The following is a 21,307-nucleotide window of genomic DNA, read 5'->3' as shown; positions in this document are numbered from 1 at the left end:
GTGGCCCTAAACCAAATTGCTGCCACAGCTGTTATTACTGAATGAGGTGTATAACATTCCATTTTTCACCCCAGGCTGCCTTTCATATGCATACATAAACACTTTCTGTACATACTTTCTGTATTTAATTGTGTTTGGAAAAAATATCGGTTATAAAAATGATAGCTCCGAATGAAGATACATTATAGGCCTGTGATTTTCTTGGAAAAGCTTTTAACTTCATGGCACTTTGAGGAGCAAGAGACAAGGAGCTTGAGGTGTTGATTGTTTTACACTGATCGTTCCAGATGCTCAGTAGGTTCTTCTATAGCTATAAGGGACCATATTGGTTTTCTATTGCTGCTGTAATAATAATAGTGACTTAAAGTAATTGTTTTAGGGGCATCTGGCTGGTTCAGATGGTAGAACATTGGACTCTTGATCTTGGAGTTGTGAGTTCAAGCCTCACGTTGGGTGTAGAGATTACTTAAAAACAAAATCTTTAAATAAGTAAATAAAATAATCATTTTACAGTTCTGAAGGACAGAAGTCCTAAAACCAAGATGTCAGCAGGGTAGCATTCTTTTTAGAGACTCTGTGGGGAGAATCTGCTTCCTTGCCTTTTCTGGCTTCTAGTGTCCACCTACATTTCTTCACTTGTGTCCCCATCTCTCCATCTTCAAAGCCAACAGTGTAGCATCTTCCAGTCTCTCTCTGCCTTCACATCACCTTTTCTGACTAGACCCTCTTGCCTCTCTCTTACAAAGACCCTTGTGATTGCATTGCTTCTCCATCCAGATAATCCAGGACAATCCACTCTCCCATTTCAAGAGCCTTAATCACTTCTGCAAAATCTTTTGTACCATTAAGATAGCATATTCACAGGTTCTGGGATTAGGACATGGACATCTTTGGGAAGCCTTACTCAGTGTATGACAGGGACTATGCATTTTCTTCCTCTGGGTAAATCTATATAAATGGTAAATGATTTGGTAATTGAAAACAAAAACAGGAAAACTTAACCTATTTTCCAGACAAACCAAGATGATGGTGAATCTTAAATCAATTCTAAGTAAATACTTTTTTTTTTTTTTTTAATGAAGCTCTTCAGGTTTTTGTTTTTTTTTTTTTAATTTAAAATCCATATTTATAGCTCTATGGTAGTTTTTGTCAAAATAATTACATAGTTTATTTTTGTTTTTTGTTTTTTTTTAATTTTTTTTTTTCAACGTTTTTTATTTATTTTTGGGACAGAGAGAGACAGAGCATGAACGGGGGAGGGGCAGAGAGAGAGGGAGACACAGAATCGGAAACAGGCTCCAGGCTCCGAGCCATCAGCCCAGAGCCTGACGCGGGGCTCGAACTCACGGACCGCGAGATCGTGACCTGGCTGATGTCGGACGCTTAACCGACTGCGCCACCCAGGCGCCCCCATAGTTTATTTTTGAAGAAAAGTATTCAAAATACTTAAATTTCTGTATTAGGTCTTTGGAAATGTAAGCCTCTGTTGTTTTGGTGACAGTTATTGAGCTCCTATACATGGCAACAAAAATAGCTTCCAGATATCCTTGAGTCATTGACTTAAGTAGGAACTGGTTCTTTTGGGCAATTTCACTATTTTTGATGGATCACATGGCTACATTTTTATTAAAATTGTTAGAGTAACTACCGCCTCAATCTGAGAAAGCTAAAACAAGGAAAATTTTCTAGTTCAAGTCTTGCACCTTCTAGCCAGTAAAATCTGTATACAAAATTTGTCATGCAGGGTCATCCTTGTGTGAGAGAGAAATGGGCTAAGACTGGTCACTACACACAAACACACAGACGTGTGTATATGCATGTGTACCACCTCTCAGACTCGTGACATCCTGGGCACTGGAGGAACTTGTGATGAGATCATGTAGACCCTGCGTCAGGGAACTCCTGTCTTGGCCAAGGAAGATAGACAGGGACAGTCCCAGGACAAGTAACTACTGGTGACTGGAAAGGTTCAGTAAGATTCAGGATTGATCAGGGATGTGAGCAGTGTGCTAGGGCTAGGGGGAGGGGGGAACCAAACAATGTTATGGAAAACAAAGGAGCAAGCGTTGGGGTTGGATCATGATGCACTGGCACAAAGGGAGGACCCAGTGGGCATGAGCAGCTGTGGGCATGGTTCTGAGAGGGCGCATAGGACAGCAAGCAGCTCTCCCTAAGGATTCTTTGGGGAGGGCTAGAATGGGCAGTGGCTTTCCTGGGCAGTGTTCTCCCACAGCCACATGGCCTCAGGAGGTGGTGAGTGGTGGGCTTGTCTTTAGGGAAATCTTTTCTGCTCAAGCAGCATTGAGGAGAGCCACACCTCTGCCCCTGGCATCCCAGGCCCCTGGAGCAAAGTTTGGTCTCTAGTAGCTGTAGGGCTCTATAGCAGAGCAGCCCATCCTGGGGGATTCCATGCTGAGACTTTAGGCCTGTGGCCTAAAGTCAAGTGCTGCTATCTTTGGCTGGATCATATGTATGTTCTTTATATGTGAGAAGCGGGGCTTTGTGCTTAGGAAGCCTTTTTTCAGTGGGCACTGGGTGGAAGTGTGTGTTCTCGTCAGCTGGCTGTGGCTGCCTGGTGAGGTGGGAAGGTGGGGCCTCCCTGGAGAGCAGAGACGGCCAGCTGTAGCCTTCAGACAGGAGGCACCAGTACCTTTGTCTTCCTCTAGGGCTGGGGTCTGGGCCTTGCCCCATTTCTGGCCTGACTCACTGCAAGTCAGAAATCCCAGGTCCACAGCTCCTTAAAACCAGTGCATCTGACCACTGTCTTCTGGTGATGGGATAGGGGATTGGGGACAGTTTTACTGCCTGAGTGGTTACCACCTCAAATGAGACAAGACACATGACAGGAAGGATGTGGGTTTTGGAATCTGAAGATTTGGTCAAATCCCATTTCAACCATTTCTCAGCTTTGCGGGCTGGTGACCAAGGCCCCCAGTCTCTTGATGAGGTGGAAGTGGCAGTAACTGTTGTGCCACACACACAGGGTTATTGCTGTGCTGCTCTCTTAACAGGTTGTCATGTTGTGGTCAGTGACTGTGTTGCATGTGGGAAGCCCTTGTGCTCCGTCTGGAGGATCTAGGAGGGGAGCCAGGGGAGGCCTTCTGTGACTGGTGTGGCATGTGGATGTGGATCCTGAGGCAGGGGAAGCTGGTGGGCATGCCCAGGGTCACCAAGTACAATCTGAGCCAGACCTAGAGGGATGATTGTCACTTTGGTCCTCACTGCTGTTCAGCTGGCACCCCTTCATTTGTAGCCTTCTGTGGCCCAGAGGAGCGGCTGCTACTGCAGCTGCTGCTGCCAGGAGCCATAGAGCCTCCTGTGTTGAAGCCTGAGGAGAGGCATTGCCTATGGTAGCCTCATCATCCTACCTCTCAGGGCAGCAGTGGGCATCCCTGTGCCCGAGGAGAGCTGCTTCCCTGAGGCCAAATGATCTGTGTACTCACCAGCAGTAGAAAGGCCCCACCCACCCTTGGGGTTAAGGAGCTTAGAAGTTGGGTTGGTGCCCAGAGCAGCACCTTATCCCCTGAGCCAGGCAGTCCCAGTATCTCTGGAGAATGGGAAAGGTGAGAACAGAGCCTGGCTCCAGACCTTGGGCTTTCTAAAGCCAGCTCTGGGCAGTTCTCACAATAGTTTCCTTCTGATTGGTGGAAAGCTATTAGGAGGGGAGCAGCAGGTCTCTAGGTCCTGTACCCGCTAGTGAGAGCCGTTCAGCTTTGGCCTGCTGCCCACTGTGGGTTCTGGGGAAGCTTCATTTAACCAGGAACCAGGGTTCCTGGCTGAAAAGACATGAAAGCTCAGGGTATACAAGGCTTGGGATGGATACTGTGATTATGAAGGACACCTTGCCCTTGAGCTCACCAGTCCAAATGCAGGGCAGAGTTTGGGTTCCAGGGTGTGGTCAGTTCTACCTCTCCAGCCTTGTCCTGTATCTCCCATGCCAACCAATGGCCCTGTCATCCATCTGTTTTCACCCACATACCTTTGCTTACAGCCTGCTCATACCTCCCTACCCTCTCCCTACCCGCCTTTCCTCACCACACACATACTTACACACACTGAGAATGTTTGAACCCTGCCTTTCTTTGTGAGCTACTCAGATCCTTAAGCACTCTGCCCCTCTGGAGAGAGCTTCCCTACCAGAGGAGAACATCTACCCATGCCACTTGGGGGTGGGGGGAGGGGAAGGATGTGCTTAAGTATGTTGACATGGGCATGCTGCTCAGACCCCAAGAAGGCAGCAGAGGCTAGGAAAGCTATTTGGAGCCGCTACTTTGGGGAGCAGACCTGCTTGTCAGCCAGTCAGGCTTGCCTACCCTGTGTGGGTCCTGGCTTGCCATGGCTCTGTGAGCTCTACTCCTATTCCTTAGCCAAGCAGGCAGGCAGGCAGGTCCCTCTGTAGCTCACACCCTCTGGTCCCACCTGTGCTCATGACTTTACTGTACTTCTTCCCGGAATGACCTTTTTCACTCTTTTCCCTGTACCAAAATGTGGTGCACTTCAGAGGTGTCATTTTTGCTCTCACTATTTCTATTCAGGCAGGAAAAAGAAATAAAAGACATGCAGAGTAGAAAGCAAAAATACAATTGTTTTTATTTCTCAATATGTTTAGAAATCCCAAAGAATCTTCATAAAAGCTCCTAGAACTAATTGGTGAGTTTTACAAGGTTTCAGGACACCAGGTGAATATATACAAAGTCAAATACATATGTGTGTGTGTGCTTAATAGCTTTATTGAGATAAGATTTTATGCCGTAAAAACCACCCATCTAAAGTGTATAAATCATGGGCCCCTGGGTGGCTCAGTTGGTTAAGTGTCTGAATCCTGATCTCAGCTCAGATCTTTTTTTTTTTTTTTTTTAATCTTTAAAAAATGTTTATTTACTTATATTTGAGAGAGAGATAGAGAGCGGGCAGGGGAGGAGCAGAGAGACAGGGGGAGACAGAGAATCCCAAGCAGGTTCTGCACTGTCAGCGCAGAGGCTGATGTGGGCCTCGAACTCACGAACCATGAGATCATGACCTCAGCCAAAGTCAAGAGATGGTCGCTTAACTGACTGAGCCACTCAAGCATCCTGTCTCAGCTTAGATCTTGATCTCAGGGTTGTGAGTTCAAACCCTGCATTGGGGTCTTCGCTGGGTGTGAAGTCTACTTTAAAAAATAAAACTAAAAACATTAAAAACAAAACAAAAAAAACCCTGAAAGGTCAGTTGAAGCCCCCTCTCCATCATGAGACTTTCTCTGACCGCTTCCTTGCCGTGTGCATGGCCTTCTGGTAAGTCTTTTCCAGGTCAGTCATGGTTTTGGTTCTTGTTAACCACAGGTTGGCCCCCTTGACTGCTTCAGCTACTCAGGGGTGGTGACCTGCTGGAGTCACTGCTCCTTTGGCGTAGCCAGAACCTGTCCACAGTCAGCTCTGAGAGTCCAAGAGTACTGACTGAGGTGTTGGCAGGCTGGGGAGAAGGGCTCAGACCCAGGCAGGCTTCTGTGGCTGTCTCAGGCACCTCCACTCAGCTGTTGCTATTCTCTTCCCCAACAGGTTGGGATAAACATTCCTATGGTTACCACGGCGATGATGGGCATTCGTTCTGCTCCTCTGGGACTGGCCAGCCCTACGGTCCCACATTCACCACAGGAGACGTGATTGGCTGCTGTGTCAACCTCATCAACAGCACCTGCTTCTACACCAAGAATGGCCACAGCCTTGGTGGGTGCACAGGAGACCTTAGAGGGTCTGCCCTGTAGAGCCACTTTGGTTGGTGAGAGGCCTAAGGGGAGGCTTTAAAGCCAAAGCAATGCCACTGATGCTCTCCTGAGCTCTGGGGAACTGCAGCCATTTCCAGGCCTTGGAGCCCTGCCAGGTGTGAAGGGAAGGTAGCAGTGGTGCTTCCTTTGTTAATCCATCCATTTAGCAGCATTATCAAGCCCAAGGTCAGTGCTGAGAAAGTAGCAATGTCATGGTCATGCTCCTGGCCTGTGTGACACTTGTTGGAACAGGTTTTGGCATTCATAAGAAGTGTGAGGGGCCCGAGTACATACCTGACAGTGGTCGGGGTTTGCCTGTGCGTGGCCTGGGCCCTGACTTTGCCTGGCCCTTCCAACATGCAAGATGCTGGTTGCTATGGAGCGAGCAATAGGAGGTCTGCTCTAGTACAGGAGGTAAACAGACAGGCTGGAATCAGGTGGAGCCAGGTCTCTTCTGGCCTTTTCACTGGTTAACAGATAGCAACCTGGACAGAGTTATATTTTAAAAGGTCCTTTGGTATAACTGCAAAAGATGGACTGACTGGAGGGAGGGCCTGGGGAAGAGGTTGTGATGTGTGCAGGGCATGGGGAACAAACTTGATAAAGGCCAGGGTGACCCAGCAGGTTTTAGTGACAGATGCAGTGCACTAGCAAGAAAGGAGGATGGGAAAGTGGCTGGATAGTGGTGCTTTCGAACAGGATCAGGACCCAGGAGGAGCAGCAGTCAGTGGAGGGAGAGGGGGCCCTGGAGGATCTCTTGGAAGAGCAACCCTGTACATGTGAAGAGATTTAGGATAAAAGCGTGGGAGATAGAGGGACATTGGCTATTGTGATGCCTTGTCCTACTGAGGCTGACTGGTATATGGTCCTTGAGTAGTGAGAGGAGCCTTTGGCCACAGTGGCCCTGAGGTAGTGCCTAACTGCTGGGCTTGCCTGCTTGGGTTTGCAGAGGTCTGATCTGGTAGAACCGTACCAGCCAAGCTGGCCACAGGCCTTGTCTAAAAAGAGAATTGGACATTTTACTTAGAAGCCTAACTTCTAGGAGGCCTGCATCCCTGGCCTGAGGGGCAGTAAAAAGATGGCTGTCAGTCCCCACAGAGACAACTTCTGTGTGGGTTCTCCATGAGATGAAACTGGGCTGAATTAGGGAACCTGAGTGGGAGTTGGGTTTGCTGGAGGCTGGGTGTCCAGGAGTCAGCATTCCCCAACAGGACAGATAGATGCCAGAGTGGGCAGCCAAGAGCATAGCACAGACACTGTAGAGGGGACCCAGGTGCATATCCAGAGAAACCCTCCTCTGAAATCCATAGCCACCTAGCTGTAATTGCATCCAGCTGGCATCCAGCTGGTGAGCAAGCATTTAGGAGCAAGGTCTCAAGGTGTCTTCTTGATCCCCACTCTGCTCTCTTACTACAGCTATTTCCTGGCTCTCTTTCTGCTGTCCCAGGGGCCTCTGTTGTGGGTTCTTATTCTTTACCCAGGCCCCCCTGTACCTGTCCCAGTCTCGGTCCTTCCCCTCTGCTCTGGATACCTGCCCTCATCACATCCCTCCAGGTTGTCCGCACTTTGCTTGGAGCATGGCACCTGCCATGGGATGAAAAGTTTGGGACATACCCTGCTGTCCTCTCTGCACCTTCAGCTCCTTCATCTGGGCCCTACATGCATGCCAAGCCTCTGAGCTCTTTGTCAGTTGGGTCCCTAGTTCCGTAAGGAACACAGCCACCTTAATGTCAGCCCAAACCCTCTCATTCTTTTTAAACTCTTTTCTCCCTATTTCATGCGTTGTATAGACCTCCTTCAAGACCTCACTCTGCTTATATTTAAACTTCATGTAGGAGTCTGTTGCCTATTTTTCTGGCCTGTCAGGATCTTCTGTGATCTTCCTTGTTCTTTCCCAAATATTTGATAGCCTTGTCAGCATTGTGTTAACCTAAAATTTGATAAATATGTTTATGTATGTTTTCATTAAGGTCTTGATAAAAAATAATGGAGGAGGACAGGCTGAGATTTGAGCCCTTCAGGATATATTAAGAATCACTTTATTGTGTTAGTTTGAAACTTGTGTTTTCTGTCTTGTCCACGAGGATATTAGAGAACTTATTAAAAAAATGTATCTGGCCTGGGGCGCCTCGGTGGCTTAGTCGGTTGGGTGTCTGACTTTGGCTCTGGTCATGATCTTATGGTCCGTGAGTTCGAGCCCCACGTCGGGCTCTGTGCCAACAGCTCAGAGCCTGGAGCCTGCTTCAGATTCTATGTCTCCCTCTCTTTGTGTCCCTCCCATGCTTGCTGTCTGTCTATCTGTCTGTCTCTCTCTCAAAAATAAATAAAGATTAAAAAAAATGTATCTGGCCTGTCCCCTGCATTTTCTAGATCACAAAATCTAATAGAAAGGCAGTGAACTTGGAGTAATAGACTACTTGGTGAATCCTTATTTATTTAATTATTTATTTATTTAAATTTTAGTTAACGTACAATGCAATATTGGTTTCAGGAGTAGAACTCAGTGTGATTTATTACTCACATACAACACTCAGTGCTCATTACAAGTGCCCTCCTAATACCCATCATCCATCTAGCCCATTCCCTACCCATCTCCCTCTATCAACCCTCAGTTGGTTCTCTCTTGTTAAGAGTCTCCTTTGGTTTGTTTCCCTCTCTCTTCTTCCCCCTGATTTCCATGTGTTCATCTGTTTTGTTTCTTAAATTCCACATATGAGTGAAATCATATGGTATTTGCCTTTCTCTGACTGATTTATTTCACTTAGCAGAGTACATTCTAGCTGCATCCATGTTGTTGCAAATGGTAAGATTTCTTTCTTTTTTTGATGGTTGAGTAATATTCTACTGTATATATACCACATCTTTATGCAATCATCAGTTGATGGACATTTGGGCTCCCTCCATAGTTTGGCTATTGTTGATAATGCTGCTATAAACATAGGGGTGCATGTACCCCTTTGACTCTGTATTTTTGTATCATTTGGGTAAATACTTAATAGTGCAGTTGCTGGGTTGTAGGATAGTTCTATTGTTAGTTTTCTGAGGAACCTTCCTACTGTTCTCCAGAGTGGCTGCACCAGTTTGCATTCCCATCAGCAGTGCAAGAGGGTTCTCCTTTCTCCATATCTTTGCCAACACTTGTTGTTTCTTGTATTGTGGGGTGACTGAATGGCTCAGTCAGTTGAGTGTCCCAACTTTGGCTCAGGTCATGAGCTTGTGGTTTGTGAGTTCAAGCCCTGCATCGGGCTCCATACTGACAGTACAGAGCTTGTTTGGGATTCTCTCTCTGTCCCTCTCCCCTGCTCTCTTATACTCTCTCTCTCTCAAAGATCATAATAATAAAAATGGGGGCACCTGGGTGGCTCAGTCAGTTAAGCATCCAACTTCAGCTCAGGTAATGGTCTCACAGCTCATGAGTTCAAGCCCCACGTTGGACTCTGTGTTGACAGCTCAGAAGCTGGAGCCTGCTTTGGATTCTCTGTGTCCCTCTCTCTCTGCCCCTCTCCTGCTCTCTCTCTCTCTCAAAAATAAACATTAAAAAAATAATATAAAAATAATTTTAAAAAGTCACCAATACCTGTTGTTTCTTGTGTTGTTAATTTTAGCCGTTCTGACAGGTGTGAGGTGGTGTCTCATCATGGTTTTGATTTGTATTTCCCTGATGATAAGTGATGTTGAGCATCTTTTCATGTGTTTGTTAGCCATCTGGATGTGTTCTTTGGAAAAGTGTCTTTTCATGTCTTCTGCCCATTTCTTAACCAAGTTAATTTTTTTTAATTTAATTTTTTTTTTCTTTTTTTTTTTTTCCAACGTTTTTTATTTATTTTTGGGACAGAGAGAGACAGAGCATGAACGGGGGAGAGGCAGAGAGAGAGGGAGACACAGAATCGGAAACAGGCTCCAGGCTCCGAGCCATCAGCCCAGAGCCTGACGCGGGGCTCGAACTCACGGACCGCAAGATCGTGACCTGGCTGAAGTCGGACGCTTAACCGACTGCGCCACCCAGGCGCCCCTAATTTAATTTTTTTTTAATTTACATACAAATTAGTTAGCCTATAGTGCAACAATGATTTCAGGAGTAGATTCCTTAATGCCCCTTACCCATTTAGCCCATCCCCCCTGCCACAATCCCTCCAGTAACCCTCTGTTTGTTCTCTATATTTAAGAGTCTCTTCTGTTTTGTCCCCCTCCCTGTTTTTATATTATTTTTGTTTCCCTTCCCTTATGTTCGTCTGTTTTGTCTCTTAAAGTCCTCATATGAGTGAAGTCATATGATATTTGTCTTTCTCTGACTAATTTCACTTAGCATAATACCCTCCAGTTCTAGCCATGTAGTGCAAATAGCAAGATTTCATTCTTTTTGATTGCCGAGTAATACTCCATTGTATATATGTACCACATTTTCTTTATCCATTCATCCATTGTTGGACATTTGGGCTCTTTCCATACTTTGGCTTTTGTTGATAGTGCTGTTATAAACATGGGGGTGCATGTGTCCCTTCGAAACAGCACACCTGTATCCCTTGGATAAATACTAGTAGTACAATTGCTGGGTCGTAGGCTAGTTCTATTTTTAGTTTTTTGAGAAACCTCCATACTGTTTTCCAGAGTGGCTACACCAGCTTACATTCCCATGAGTTAATTTTTTTTTAATGTTTATTTTTGAGAGACAGAGGCAGAGAGAGAGGGAGACAGAGGATCCAAAGCAGGCTGTGCGCTGTCAGTGCAGAGTTTGATGCGGGGCTTGATCTCACAAACTGTGAGACTGTGACCTGAGCTGAAGTCGGATGCTTAACTGATTGAGCCACCCAGGCACCCCTGGGTTGTTTTTTGGGTTTTGAGTTTGATAAGTTTTTTATACATTTTGGATACTAAATCTTTATTGGATATATCATTTGCAGGTATCTTCTACCATTCTGTAGGCTGCTTTTTAGTTTTGTTGACTGTTTTCCTTTGCTGTGCAGAAGCTTTTTATCCTTTTTTTTTTTTTTTTTTTTTTTTTTTTTTTACAGAGAGAAAGAGAAAGTGTGTGCACATACATGTGTGAGCAGGGTGGGGCAGGGCGGGGCGGAGGGAATCTTAAGCAGGCTCCATGTTCAGCATGAAGCCCTACTTGGGGCTCAGTCCCAAGACCCCAGGATCATGACCTGAGCTGAAATCAAGAGTCATATGCTCAACCAACTGAGTCACTCAGATGCCCAGAAGCGTTTTATCTTGATCAAGTCCCAATAGTTCATGTTTGCTTTGGTTTCCCTTGCCTTCGGTGATATATCTAAGAAGAAGTTGCTCAAACCGAGGTCAAAGAGGTTGCTCCCTGTGTTCTCCTCTAGGATTTTGATAGTTTCCTGTCTCACATTTGGGTCTTTCATCCATTTTTGCATTTATTTTTGTCTATGGTGTAAGAGAGTGGCCCAGTTTCATTCTTCTATGTGTTGCCATCCAGTTTTCCCAACTTGGTGAATCTTTTAAGGACCTTGTTTCTTTTCCACAAGCCAGCTTATCAATATTGTGCTTCAGAGCCTCACCTGGAATCAGTCACTGCTCTCTAACCTCAGAACCCTACTCTTTCCCCTTTAGAGAAGCAGAATTATGTTTCCTGCCTCTGGCCTCCCCACTCCTTTGCTTTGCTCCATCGTTCCTCTGTCATAGCACTTGCCCTTTGTGTCAATGGTCAGTTGCCTGTGTAATTATTAGTTGCATGGAGCCAGTAGCACTTTCAGGGCCTGGCTCCTGGGAGGTCTCAGCAGATACTTGATAGAAGGATGAATGAGCAAATGAATGGAGACAGGAAACTGATGTCTCACCTACAAGTGGTCCATGCACTTGCATTTTTATACAGTTCTGTGTGCTTGTAGGCTTTATACCCTCAGCCTCGCTGACCTCTGACCTATGACTCTTTGGTTCAGAGCACTTCTTATCAGCAAGTTTGAATGTTCTGTTTGCATCCTGGATCTTTGCCTGACCTTTTCCCTAGATTTTGCCACTACATTGGCCTTGCAGAGGCTCCCAGAGATCTGCAGGGCTGGGGGAGCAGGGTTGCCCTTGTCCAGTGCAATAGGGGGTGGAGTGGCCTCTTTCCTCATTTTCCTGGAAGCACCTCAAGGCCTTGTCCTTCCTGAGTGCCATTGTGAGGTAGATCTGGGCAAGCAAGGGTAGGTCATCCCCTGCCCAGAAATGTGGCAATTGCCTTACCCTGTGGCACAATTGCAGCCAGCTTGTACCAAGACCTCATAGTTTTTGAAGCAGCTTTCACCAAGTATGTCAGTTTCTCCTTTCTTTCTTTAAGTGTTAGGATTAATGTTCCCTCCTTTTTTCAGATGGGCTCAGAAAGATGGGGTAAATGATCAGGGTCACACTGCAAATAACTGATGGAGCCTCGACCTCCTTCCAGGGTCTGTGGGCCTTCTCCCTGAACTGGAGTGTAGCAGCACCAGCAGCCTGACCACACTGAGATCCACAAAGGCAGCTCCTGTGCAGACCTGGAGGGTGGACATGAGGTCTTCTCATGGGTGCAGAGGGGCTTACAGATTCCATTCTGCCAGCTCTGTGACTGCCACTCTGCATGTGGGCCTGAGAAGTGGCCTTAGGCAGGTAGATCATGGAATTTATGAGCTTCCCTCCCTAAGGAGCATAATAACCTGGCAAAGAATGTAAACAGTTTCTCTGCACCTTGATTTTTTAATCTGTAAACTAGTGTTAGAGATGGTATACACCTTCCAAGGTTGTTCTGAGGATTAAATGGTTCCTTGTAGGGCAGTGAGCCCGGGGCCCAGCACAGTGGAAGCGCGTGGTATACACTGGTTGGCTGTCAGGATTCTGACCCCAGGTTTACTAGGAGACTATTATCAAACCCTCACCTGTTCTTCTGTCTTGCTGGGTTTCGGTTTCTCTTCTGGGTAGGAGTTAGGGGAGCAGACTGGGACCTCTAAGGAGTGGTTTAGAAACTTGTCAGTCCATGGGGCGCCTGGGTGGCGCAGTCGGTTAAGCGTCCGACTTCAGCCAGGTCACGATCTCGCGGTCTGTGAGTTCGAGCCCCGCGTCAGGCTCTGGGCTGATGGCTCGGAGCCTGGAGCCTGTTTCCAATTCTGTGTGTCTCCCTCTCTCTCTGCCCCTTCCCCGTTCATGCTCTGTCTCTCTCTGTCCCAAAAATAAATAAAAAACGTTGAAAAAAAAAAAAAATTAAAAAAAAAAAAAAAAAAAGAAACTTGTCAGTCCAAAAGCTCAGGAGCTTCTAGAAGACATAAGAAATTTTCTAAAAATGGGAGGGCTGTGAGTCCTTGGAAGAGTCTCCTTTGGCCGTGAGTCATTTCTCACTCTAAAGAACATGAGTGTTCTGGTGGATATTCTGAGGTTCCTGCCCTGCTCATTTATTTGAGATCCCACTTTCCTCCCTTCTCACTTCCAACTCAAGGCTGAGGTACCTGGGAACAGCCCCTTCTCTTTGCAGAAGGGTTCAGAGGGTACACAGGTCATTTGTCAGCTTGAAACTTCTGGAGACTCTGGATGGGTGTGGGATGGAGATCGGCAGCTGCCACCCTCCCTGTCTCCACCTAGAGCTGTCTCTGTCAGCTGTCTCTGTCAACTTAGGATGTTGGAGTGTTAGACTAGGAATGAGTCTAGGCCAAACACTTCAGCTAGCTTTATGACTGTTGGGAAATCTTTCAACCTCTGAGGCTTACTTTCCTCATTTGTAAAATGGGGATAAGAAAGCCTGCTCCCTAGAGCTGTTATGCAGATCACATGAGATGATGGATGGAAAAGGGCTTGGCATACACAGTAAGTCTCCGTAAATACATCTTGGATCAAAAGAAGGATCAGACTTGAAGAGACCTTAGGGTAGATCATTTGAGTTTAGTCCTTCCTAGTGGGCTTTCCCTGAGAGGGTGGAAGAACTGTGAGTGAATATTCAAGTATTTGACTTTACTTCCAGTCAGACCCAGCAAATGGAAGGCCAAGGTCTAAACCTACCAGGCCCTAGCACATGCTTGGCCTCCATCATAGGGAGATGTGGTGACCAGCCCCTCCCCAGCCATCATGATGGACCTTCTGTGGTCGCACAGAGGGGTAGGAGACCAAGTAGCTTGATTTCTGTTCTTTCCCTTCGCAGGTATAGCCTTCACAGACCTCCCGGTAAGTACTATTATTGGGTCTTCTCCCTCTGGGCTCTTTGGGGCTAACTGGGTTGGAGTATGGTGGAACCTGCAAGTACAGGGTGTGGAGTCTGGCTCTTTCCCCAAACAGGGATGTATGCTATGCCGTCAGCTTGAGAGTACCAGTAGGGGTACCTCTTGGCCTTCCTCTCTCTCCAGCAGCAAGGCCTGGTCTTCCTCCATGACTTTTAGCAGGTGACAGTGATCTGTGGCATTTCCAAAGGCAGCTGGGGGGATGGCATGGGTGGAGATGAGGGTGGCTCCATGGTTTAGCTAGTCTGGGCCAGTTCTGTGTGGCTTACAGCCAGTGGACTGTGGTGTATAGAGAATTGTTCTTGAACTGTGTTGGAGCCCAGTCCCAGCGCCTACTCCTCAGAGATCCCTGAGGAAGGCCACTACCCTAGGGGACTAGGCCTGCTACTGTACAAGGTTCACCCAAGCCAGAGAGGTGAGCTTTGTTGGGTTTTCTTTTCTTAAAAAAGGGTGAGGTTTCTTGTTGGCTGAGTTCAGGACTCATCCCCATCTCTTGCACCCTAGTCCTTCATTATTATGAGTCATCACAGGCCTCGTCACATGCAAGGCCTCCACCCAGACTTCTGGGAGCCTGGACTGGCTCTGTGTACCCTGGCTGGGTTCTGGAAGGAGGAGAGGTTTGCTGACTCCAGTGGTAGCCTTGGGATCCTGAGCACCCCTGTGATGCCTTAGCAATGCCCTTGTATCTGTGAGGCCTTCTGAAGCCCAGACTACAGCTCCCAAGATCCTGTTAGAAACTCTTATCTGTAGATCAGAATCCTTCTCTCCTTACCTGGAAGCACCAGAGAGGGGCTGTGGTCTCAGGCAAAGAGAACAGACAGAATTCTGACCCTGGCTAGGGAATGGTCTAGTTTTAGAGCTATGAATGTGGGCAGTCATCAGGTGCTAGAAAGTGTATGGCTGCTTCAAGGTAGGGGGCGTCACTGAGGGCATTGATAGGTAAGATTTGCTGGAGAGGGTGGGCTTTGCCTATGGCATGGAGGTTGGGAGGGGAAAGGAAGCTAGAGATCTTAGGATTCAAGGTTGTGGTGGGCTGAACCCAGTATTCAGTAAACCCAGTGTTCAGTAAAGTAAAGCACGTGATACTGAGGAATGACAGACAAATGGCCAGAGGATGGAAGGTGGGAGAGAGGACTGGGGCCCAGTGACAATGAGGAGGAGGCTGGCGAGACACTTGACTAGCAATGGGGAGCCACAGGAAGCACTGAGTGAGGGAGTGATCTGGCAAAAACTGGCCATGGCAGCGTATAATGGAAAACAGGGAGCCCCACACCCACAGAGGGACATGCCCAAACCTCACTGGCCAGAAGATCCTCCTCTTAGTGAGCCTTTGACAGGAAGGGCAGTGGCCTCTCTTTACCCTTTGCCAGCATCTGGGGGTCCAAACCACCTACCCCCTTTTGCCGTGCTCTCCTCCTCCCCGCCTTCCTTTCCTGTCTCCCGCATCCCTTCCTGCCCTGTCATATACTCCTTTTTTTTTGTGGCAAAGGGATCCTTGGTCATTCTGAAAGGAGCCATTATACGCCCATGTAGCAGATCTTTATGGGTATACCTGCAGGGTTGTGGAGCCTGGCCTTCCTCCCATGTGTCCTGGATGAGCCCCAAAGGGGGACCTTGGGCTTTGGGGACACCATAACCTCTGATGCAGGGCAGGAGACTCCACTTTGAGCCTGGCTTGATTTTCTTTTGCTTTCTCTCCTGAAGCTTTGGGGAGTAGCATCTCTGGTAGGCAGGTGGGCAGAATGCGGCTTAGCTCTGCCTCCTCCAGCCTTACTGCAATTCTCTCAAAGCCGGAGTAGTGGCCTGCAGGAGCCAGCGCCTTCCCTCTCTGCACCAGAGGTAAGGCGAGGTCCTGCTGCCCCATTGCACTCAGGGCCCAACTGACATTTCATTCTCCTCCTCAGGCCAACCTCTACCCCACCGTAGGCCTGCAGACACCTGGGGAGATTGTGGACGCCAACTTTGGGCAGCAGCCCTTCCTGTTTGACATTGAGGACTACATGCGGGAGTGGCGTGCCAAGGTCCAAGGCACTGTCCATTGCTTCCCCATCAGTGCCCGGCTTGGAGAGTGGCAGGCGGTGCTGCAGAAGTGAGTGCCCCACTCCCGCCCTTACCCAGCCCTGGCCCATCCCAAGAGCCTCATTCTCCTCCTGTAGGCCCCTGTACTGCTTCAAACTACACCTATGAACTCTAGTGGGTAGCTGTTCCTTCTGGAAAGCACTCCCAGGGTGACTCTGCCTCCTGCTCTCTTGCTTCCCTCTTAGTGAATGGACAGCTTCTGCTCAGTTCTCCAGATCTGTTCCTAACTAAACCTTTGCCCCCTCAACTGGATTGGAAGGCTCTGCCATATAGTATCACCAGCAGAGCTGTTTTCCTTCCCCACGTTATTTTGCAGAGGATGTACTAGGATGCCCTGTGGTCTCTTCATTTGTGGACTTTTTTCCACCTAGGGAATATCCATCATGCTGTGACTCTTGCCTGAGATCACCTCTCAGGGTCATCATCTAGCTAAGTTCCACACATTCCTGGCAGTGGTGGTGGGAAGAGAATCATTCTGAGGCCAGCCTATCTGGCTCTTGGATGATTAATTGCTAAACTGTCCTGGAAACCAGTCTTGCTGCATCCCAAGGGAGGCGAGGTTTGGGTCTCCCTTCTACTTGCCAGCTGCAGGCCTGAGTGAGGCAGTAACCAGTACCTTCTCTTCCAGGAGGTGGGTTAGCTTATTAGCTTGGCTTCCAAGGGTGATCAGGGAAGGTCTGGGCTTCTGCTAGCCCTGGTTATTGTCCCACAGAGGCACCCAGGTAGCAGAGTCTCTCAGGTGGGGCTGGGTTGCACACTGGGCTCTTTGTGCAGTCTTCCTTTCTTAAAGGATTAATGTTGAGGCAGGTTATAGGGGAGGGCTGAGGCAGGGGCTATGTGGCCAGACCCTTCTCAGGAGGAGCAGCACTGTCTTGTTTTCAGCCCTCAGAACTATTGGGAAGCCCTTCCTTGGAGGACTAGCCAGTATATGCCAGTCCCTGACACAGGCTTGCTGGGACAGGCAAGGGGAGAGGTGGAGCTGCTCCAGCTATTTGGGGGAGGGAATGATAGTCTCAGCTTACAGTGTGTTTGTTTATATGTGTGTATATGTGTGCCGGTGGGTGTTCATATGGAGTGTTTGCCAAGACCTACATATAAGCTGTATCCTGGCATTTCATACGACTTCATTTTATGAACATTGTTAATGTCTGTATTATCTTGGAGACAAATTTACCACAAGCTCCTTGGTGAGCTTGGTGAGCTCGGTGAGCTCCTTGGTGGTTCAAGTTATTTCCTCTCTTTTGCTTGTATAGGCAGCATTTTTGCAGGTAAAGAGTTTTTCATATTTAAGATTACTTTCTTGGTGTCCTTTCAAGAAGTGGAATTATTGAGTCACTGGACCAATTATTGAGTCACTGGACCATCATATTGGTGGCATCTGATGTACATGTGGACCATTCATCTGAACCATGTTTTGTCAAAAATGTTTGCTCTTGAGTTTATAATAATAATAATAATAATAATAATATAGTTATTATAATTATTATTTAGGAGGTTTATTTCATTGACTTCTTACTTTGTGCTGGGCACTTTATATGTATCGTCTCATTTACCCTTTAAAACATGAGGGGACACACACCTGAACTTCTGTGCCTTTCACATTTGTGTTTGGCAGTTACAATAAGGACATCAGACACATATTTACACCAAGGTATTCACTTCCATACACATCAGATGTGAGGGCTCATCCTTCTGCTCTGCGTGTGTGCATACACATATACGCACATGTGCCACCGCTCAGCCAGCTGTGGTGGGATTAAATGGCTACTGGGTGTTGGGCTTCTCCAGGCCATTTCCCAAAAATTGTGTTCCTGTTGGCTGCATTGATGCCTATATCTTGGCTTCCTGAGCCCCTGACTTGTGGCATATTGTGGAATAATTTGGGTCATGGGTTAGCTTCCCATCACCCGCTAGAGCCAGCACTCCTGAGGGCTAAGTTCACTGGGTGAGCTGCAGTGCTTATGCTGGGCACACGGGGTAGCCTGCAGAGGAGTTTCTGTGTCTACAGAGGGTACGCACATGGCACACATCGTCTCTGTCTGGGCAGCTCCCGGGCTGATTGGCCAGCTGCCATTCCAGGAAGCTCTCAGAGAGCCTATCAGCCAGCTCTGGGCTTGCTGCAGTTCACAGGAGGCACCTGTTTCTGTAAGGAGATGGTATGTGCCTGTGTGTGTATTTTTGTTATCATATTTGCCCACTTGTGGGCAGCATATTGCAGAGAAACTGCATCCCCTCCTCCAAGCTACCAGGACAGCTCTGGTGACCAGCCCTTCTCCAGCCTGACTGCATGAGCACTGGGGGAAGTTTTCATTTTGTTTCAGCCTCTTTATTCTTATTCTGTGGAGGTTGGACCTCCATGATGTGTGTAAGGGAGCCCAGACAGGGAGATAGTTTGTCCCTTCAGGTGGTCAGTGAGAAATGCAGTTCTAAAGTGTCACCTTGAGCATTTCCTTTCTTCTAGCATGGTCTCATCTTACCTGGTGCATCATGGGTATTGTGCCACGGCCACAGCTTTTGCCCGAATGACTGAAACCCCGATTCAGGAAGAACAAGCATCCATAAAGAACAGACAAAGTAAGGTTGATTCTCCTTTCCTCTCTCCCTCCCTCCCTCCCTCCCTCCCTCCCTCCCTCCCTCCCTCCCTCCCTCCCTCCCTCCTTCACCTATCCCTAACTCTGCTGTCTGGCTCATGCCAGCCTTGGGTAACCTGTCAGGAGTCCATTCAGCTCTGGTCCTTACCACCAGGAGACTAGCCTACAGCCCCAGCCCAGCAGCATGGGAATGAATGTCTCAGTGCAGCCTCTTCACTACACACTCTGATGGCCCGGCACAGGCTGGGGCCTGGCATGGCTGGATCCCACTCCTCCATGCTTGTTTCCTTCCCCCAAATCCTGGCCTCTACTCAGCCTCCTGTTCATGGTCTTTTGGAAGAGTGTGTTTGCATCTTACCAGACCAATGTCCTGCCTTTCCCATTTACTCAGCTTTAGTAGTTCTGCTTGTTCCCGGCCAGAAAGAGGACTGAAGTAGTCAGACAGGGTGAAGGCTGGTTCTCAGTGGCTGCTGCGGTGGCACCTCTCTCTGCTCCCACTTCTGGTCCTGCCTTTTGCAGACAACCAAAGGAAGGAGTCAAAGGAAACTTTCCCAGTGTACATACTGGCCTGCATACTGTGTGTTTGGGGCTCTTTTGTGGAAGGAGGGTGTTGGGAAAGAGGAAACAGAGCCCAGTAAGAAGATAGGAAGAGGAGAGGAGAGTGAGGGAGAATGGGTGTGTGTGGATGTGTGTCTGTGTGTGCCTGCTTGCGTCTCTCTGAGCCTGTCGTCTCTGTGTATGTGCATGTGTCTGTGTCTCCCAGAGAAGCTACGCCCAGCCAGACAGACGGAAAGGGATCCCAGACTTGGGATCTACGAATGAGAGCCTCAGACCCAGAAGTCGCTCCCAGCAAGATGCACCAGGCCCCAGAGCAAGAGCAAGATGCTGATGGCCTGAAAGGTGTCAACGTCAGAGATGCCAGTGTGAGGAGGATGACCTCCTCTCCCCAGCAGGGAGCATTCTGCAGCCCCTGAAGATTGCCAAGACTTGGGTCCTGGCCCAGAAACCATTGTGCTCCCTATGCCACCCCCCTGTGAAGCCTGACAGGAGAGAAATCTATCTGAAGAGGAGCCCCTAGGGCCACCAAGCTGCCTGGGTGCCCAACCCCAGATCATGTTCCCACAGCCAGAGCCCCTCCCCATGCCCAGGTCCCTGGCGAACTGACCTCCACAGGAGCAAGCCTCCAAATTTGCTCTCCTGCCTCTGCGCTGAGTCCCACTTGTTTTCCCCTGTTATTCTTTGAAGACTCCCGACACTTGACAGAAACCAGGGTCTATTTGGGGGCTGGGAGGCCAGTTTCTTTCTTCAGCCTCTTCTGTGAGCATCTCAACCATCATGCTACTCTGAACTGGCCCACCTGACCATTGGCTAGTCCATGCTCAGAGCTGGTAGTATTGTAGGCATGTGATTATGAAGGAGCTCTACAGCCCCTCACTCACTGCCATGCTTTTGCTCTCTGCAGAGATCCAGAAGCTGGTGCTGGAGGGCCGTGTGGGTGAGGCCATTGAGACCACGCAACGCTTCTATCCAGGACTGCTGGAGCATAACCCTAACCTGCTCTTTATGCTCAAGTAAGTTTTGGGCACCACCAGCTGCCCCATAGTCCAGCCCCTCCCAGCTGGTGGTCGGAACATATAGCCCAGACCAAGCCCAGAGCATTGCCGCTCTGCTCCCTCTGCAGGTGCCGACAATTTGTGGAGATGGTGAATGGGACTGACAGTGAGGTCCGCAGCTTGAGCTCCCGAAGCCCCAAGTCCCAGGACAGCTACCCTGGCTCCCCCAGCCTCAGCCCCCGACACGGCCCTAGTAGTTCCCACATGCACAACACAGGTCAGCCACTCTCCAGAGGGCTCGGGGAAGAACTGGTGTGGAGAAGAAAGGCCACCCATATGCCCTTTCCTGGGCTGGGCTCAGGGCTCGCTGCTGGATTTGGGGGAAGGGAAATGGGACCACTGTGGTTATTCCTGAGACCCCATTTGATGGCAAACTGCCCCTCTTCTTCTGACTACCCTCTGGTTTCTAGGAGCAGACAGTCCCAGCTGCAGCAATGGCGTCGCATCCACGAAGAGCAAACAGAACCACAGTAAATACCCTGCACCCAGCTCCTCCTCCTCCTCCTCATCCTCCTCGTCTTCCTCATCCCCATCCTCCGTCAATTACTCCGAGTCCAACTCAACAGATTCCACCAAGTCCCAGCCCCACAGCAGCACCAGTAACCAGGAGACCAGGTGCCTGTCCTGCTCTGCTTCTTCCTCCTGCTTTCTGCTCTGCACCAGCTGGGCTTACTGCAGCCTGTCCTTTAAGTGCCACCCCCTGTCTTTCACCCCCACCTCCATCCCAAGTCTGTGCCTGGAGTAGTAGCTGCTGACCTGCGAGACCAGGCATTGGCTCCAGCTTCTGGCCCTACCCATGATCCAGCTGCCACTTTCCTTGGCCCTGACTTTTTCCAGAGGCACTGGTACTGCCAGGCTGAGAATGTGGTCTCCTGGGAGCAGACCTGGCAGAACCCCTAGGGTCTACACTAAAGAAGCTTTTGCTGGGTGGGGCTTGAGGTCAGATAGGTTGGGCAGCAGAGGTATTAGGCTATAGACTACAGGTGACTTTCAGCAGCCCCCAGGCATGCCTCAGGTTTGACCTGGGTGTGACACCTAGAGATTCTTATCAGGGGTCTCTGGTCACTGGGGGGTAGGGGAGGAATGTGTAGAAGGGGT

The 21,307-nt window shown here is 48.7% G+C and overlaps 1 protein-coding gene across 3 annotated transcripts in view; it reads left to right on the top strand.

Annotated features, from left to right (window-relative positions):
* The window catches only part of RANBP10 (RAN binding protein 10), a 65,631-nt gene that overhangs the window by 38,751 nt on the left and 5,573 nt on the right, over positions 1-21,307 (top strand). For 2 of the 3 annotated variants that reach the window (XM_058706479.1, XM_058706480.1), the window contains 7 exons: positions 5,538-5,705; positions 13,851-13,873; positions 15,831-16,015; positions 18,467-18,579; positions 20,059-20,167; positions 20,278-20,426; positions 20,620-20,824. In XM_058706479.1, the coding sequence (XP_058562462.1) occupies positions 5,538-5,705; positions 13,851-13,873; positions 15,831-16,015; positions 18,467-18,579; positions 20,059-20,167; positions 20,278-20,426; positions 20,620-20,824 (952 nt within the window). The remainder of the gene's footprint in view (positions 1-5,537; positions 5,706-13,850; positions 13,874-15,830; positions 16,016-18,466; positions 18,580-20,058; positions 20,168-20,277; positions 20,427-20,619; positions 20,825-21,307) is intronic. The other variant, XM_058706481.1, reaches the window with a different exon arrangement.

The sequence above is a fragment of the Neofelis nebulosa genome, chromosome 17, assembly GCF_028018385.1.
Source record: "Neofelis nebulosa isolate mNeoNeb1 chromosome 17, mNeoNeb1.pri, whole genome shotgun sequence".
Lineage (NCBI taxonomy): Eukaryota > Metazoa > Chordata > Mammalia > Carnivora > Felidae > Neofelis > Neofelis nebulosa.
Note: the sequence above shows the minus strand (reverse complement) of the source record. Positions and strands in the feature narration are given on the sequence as shown.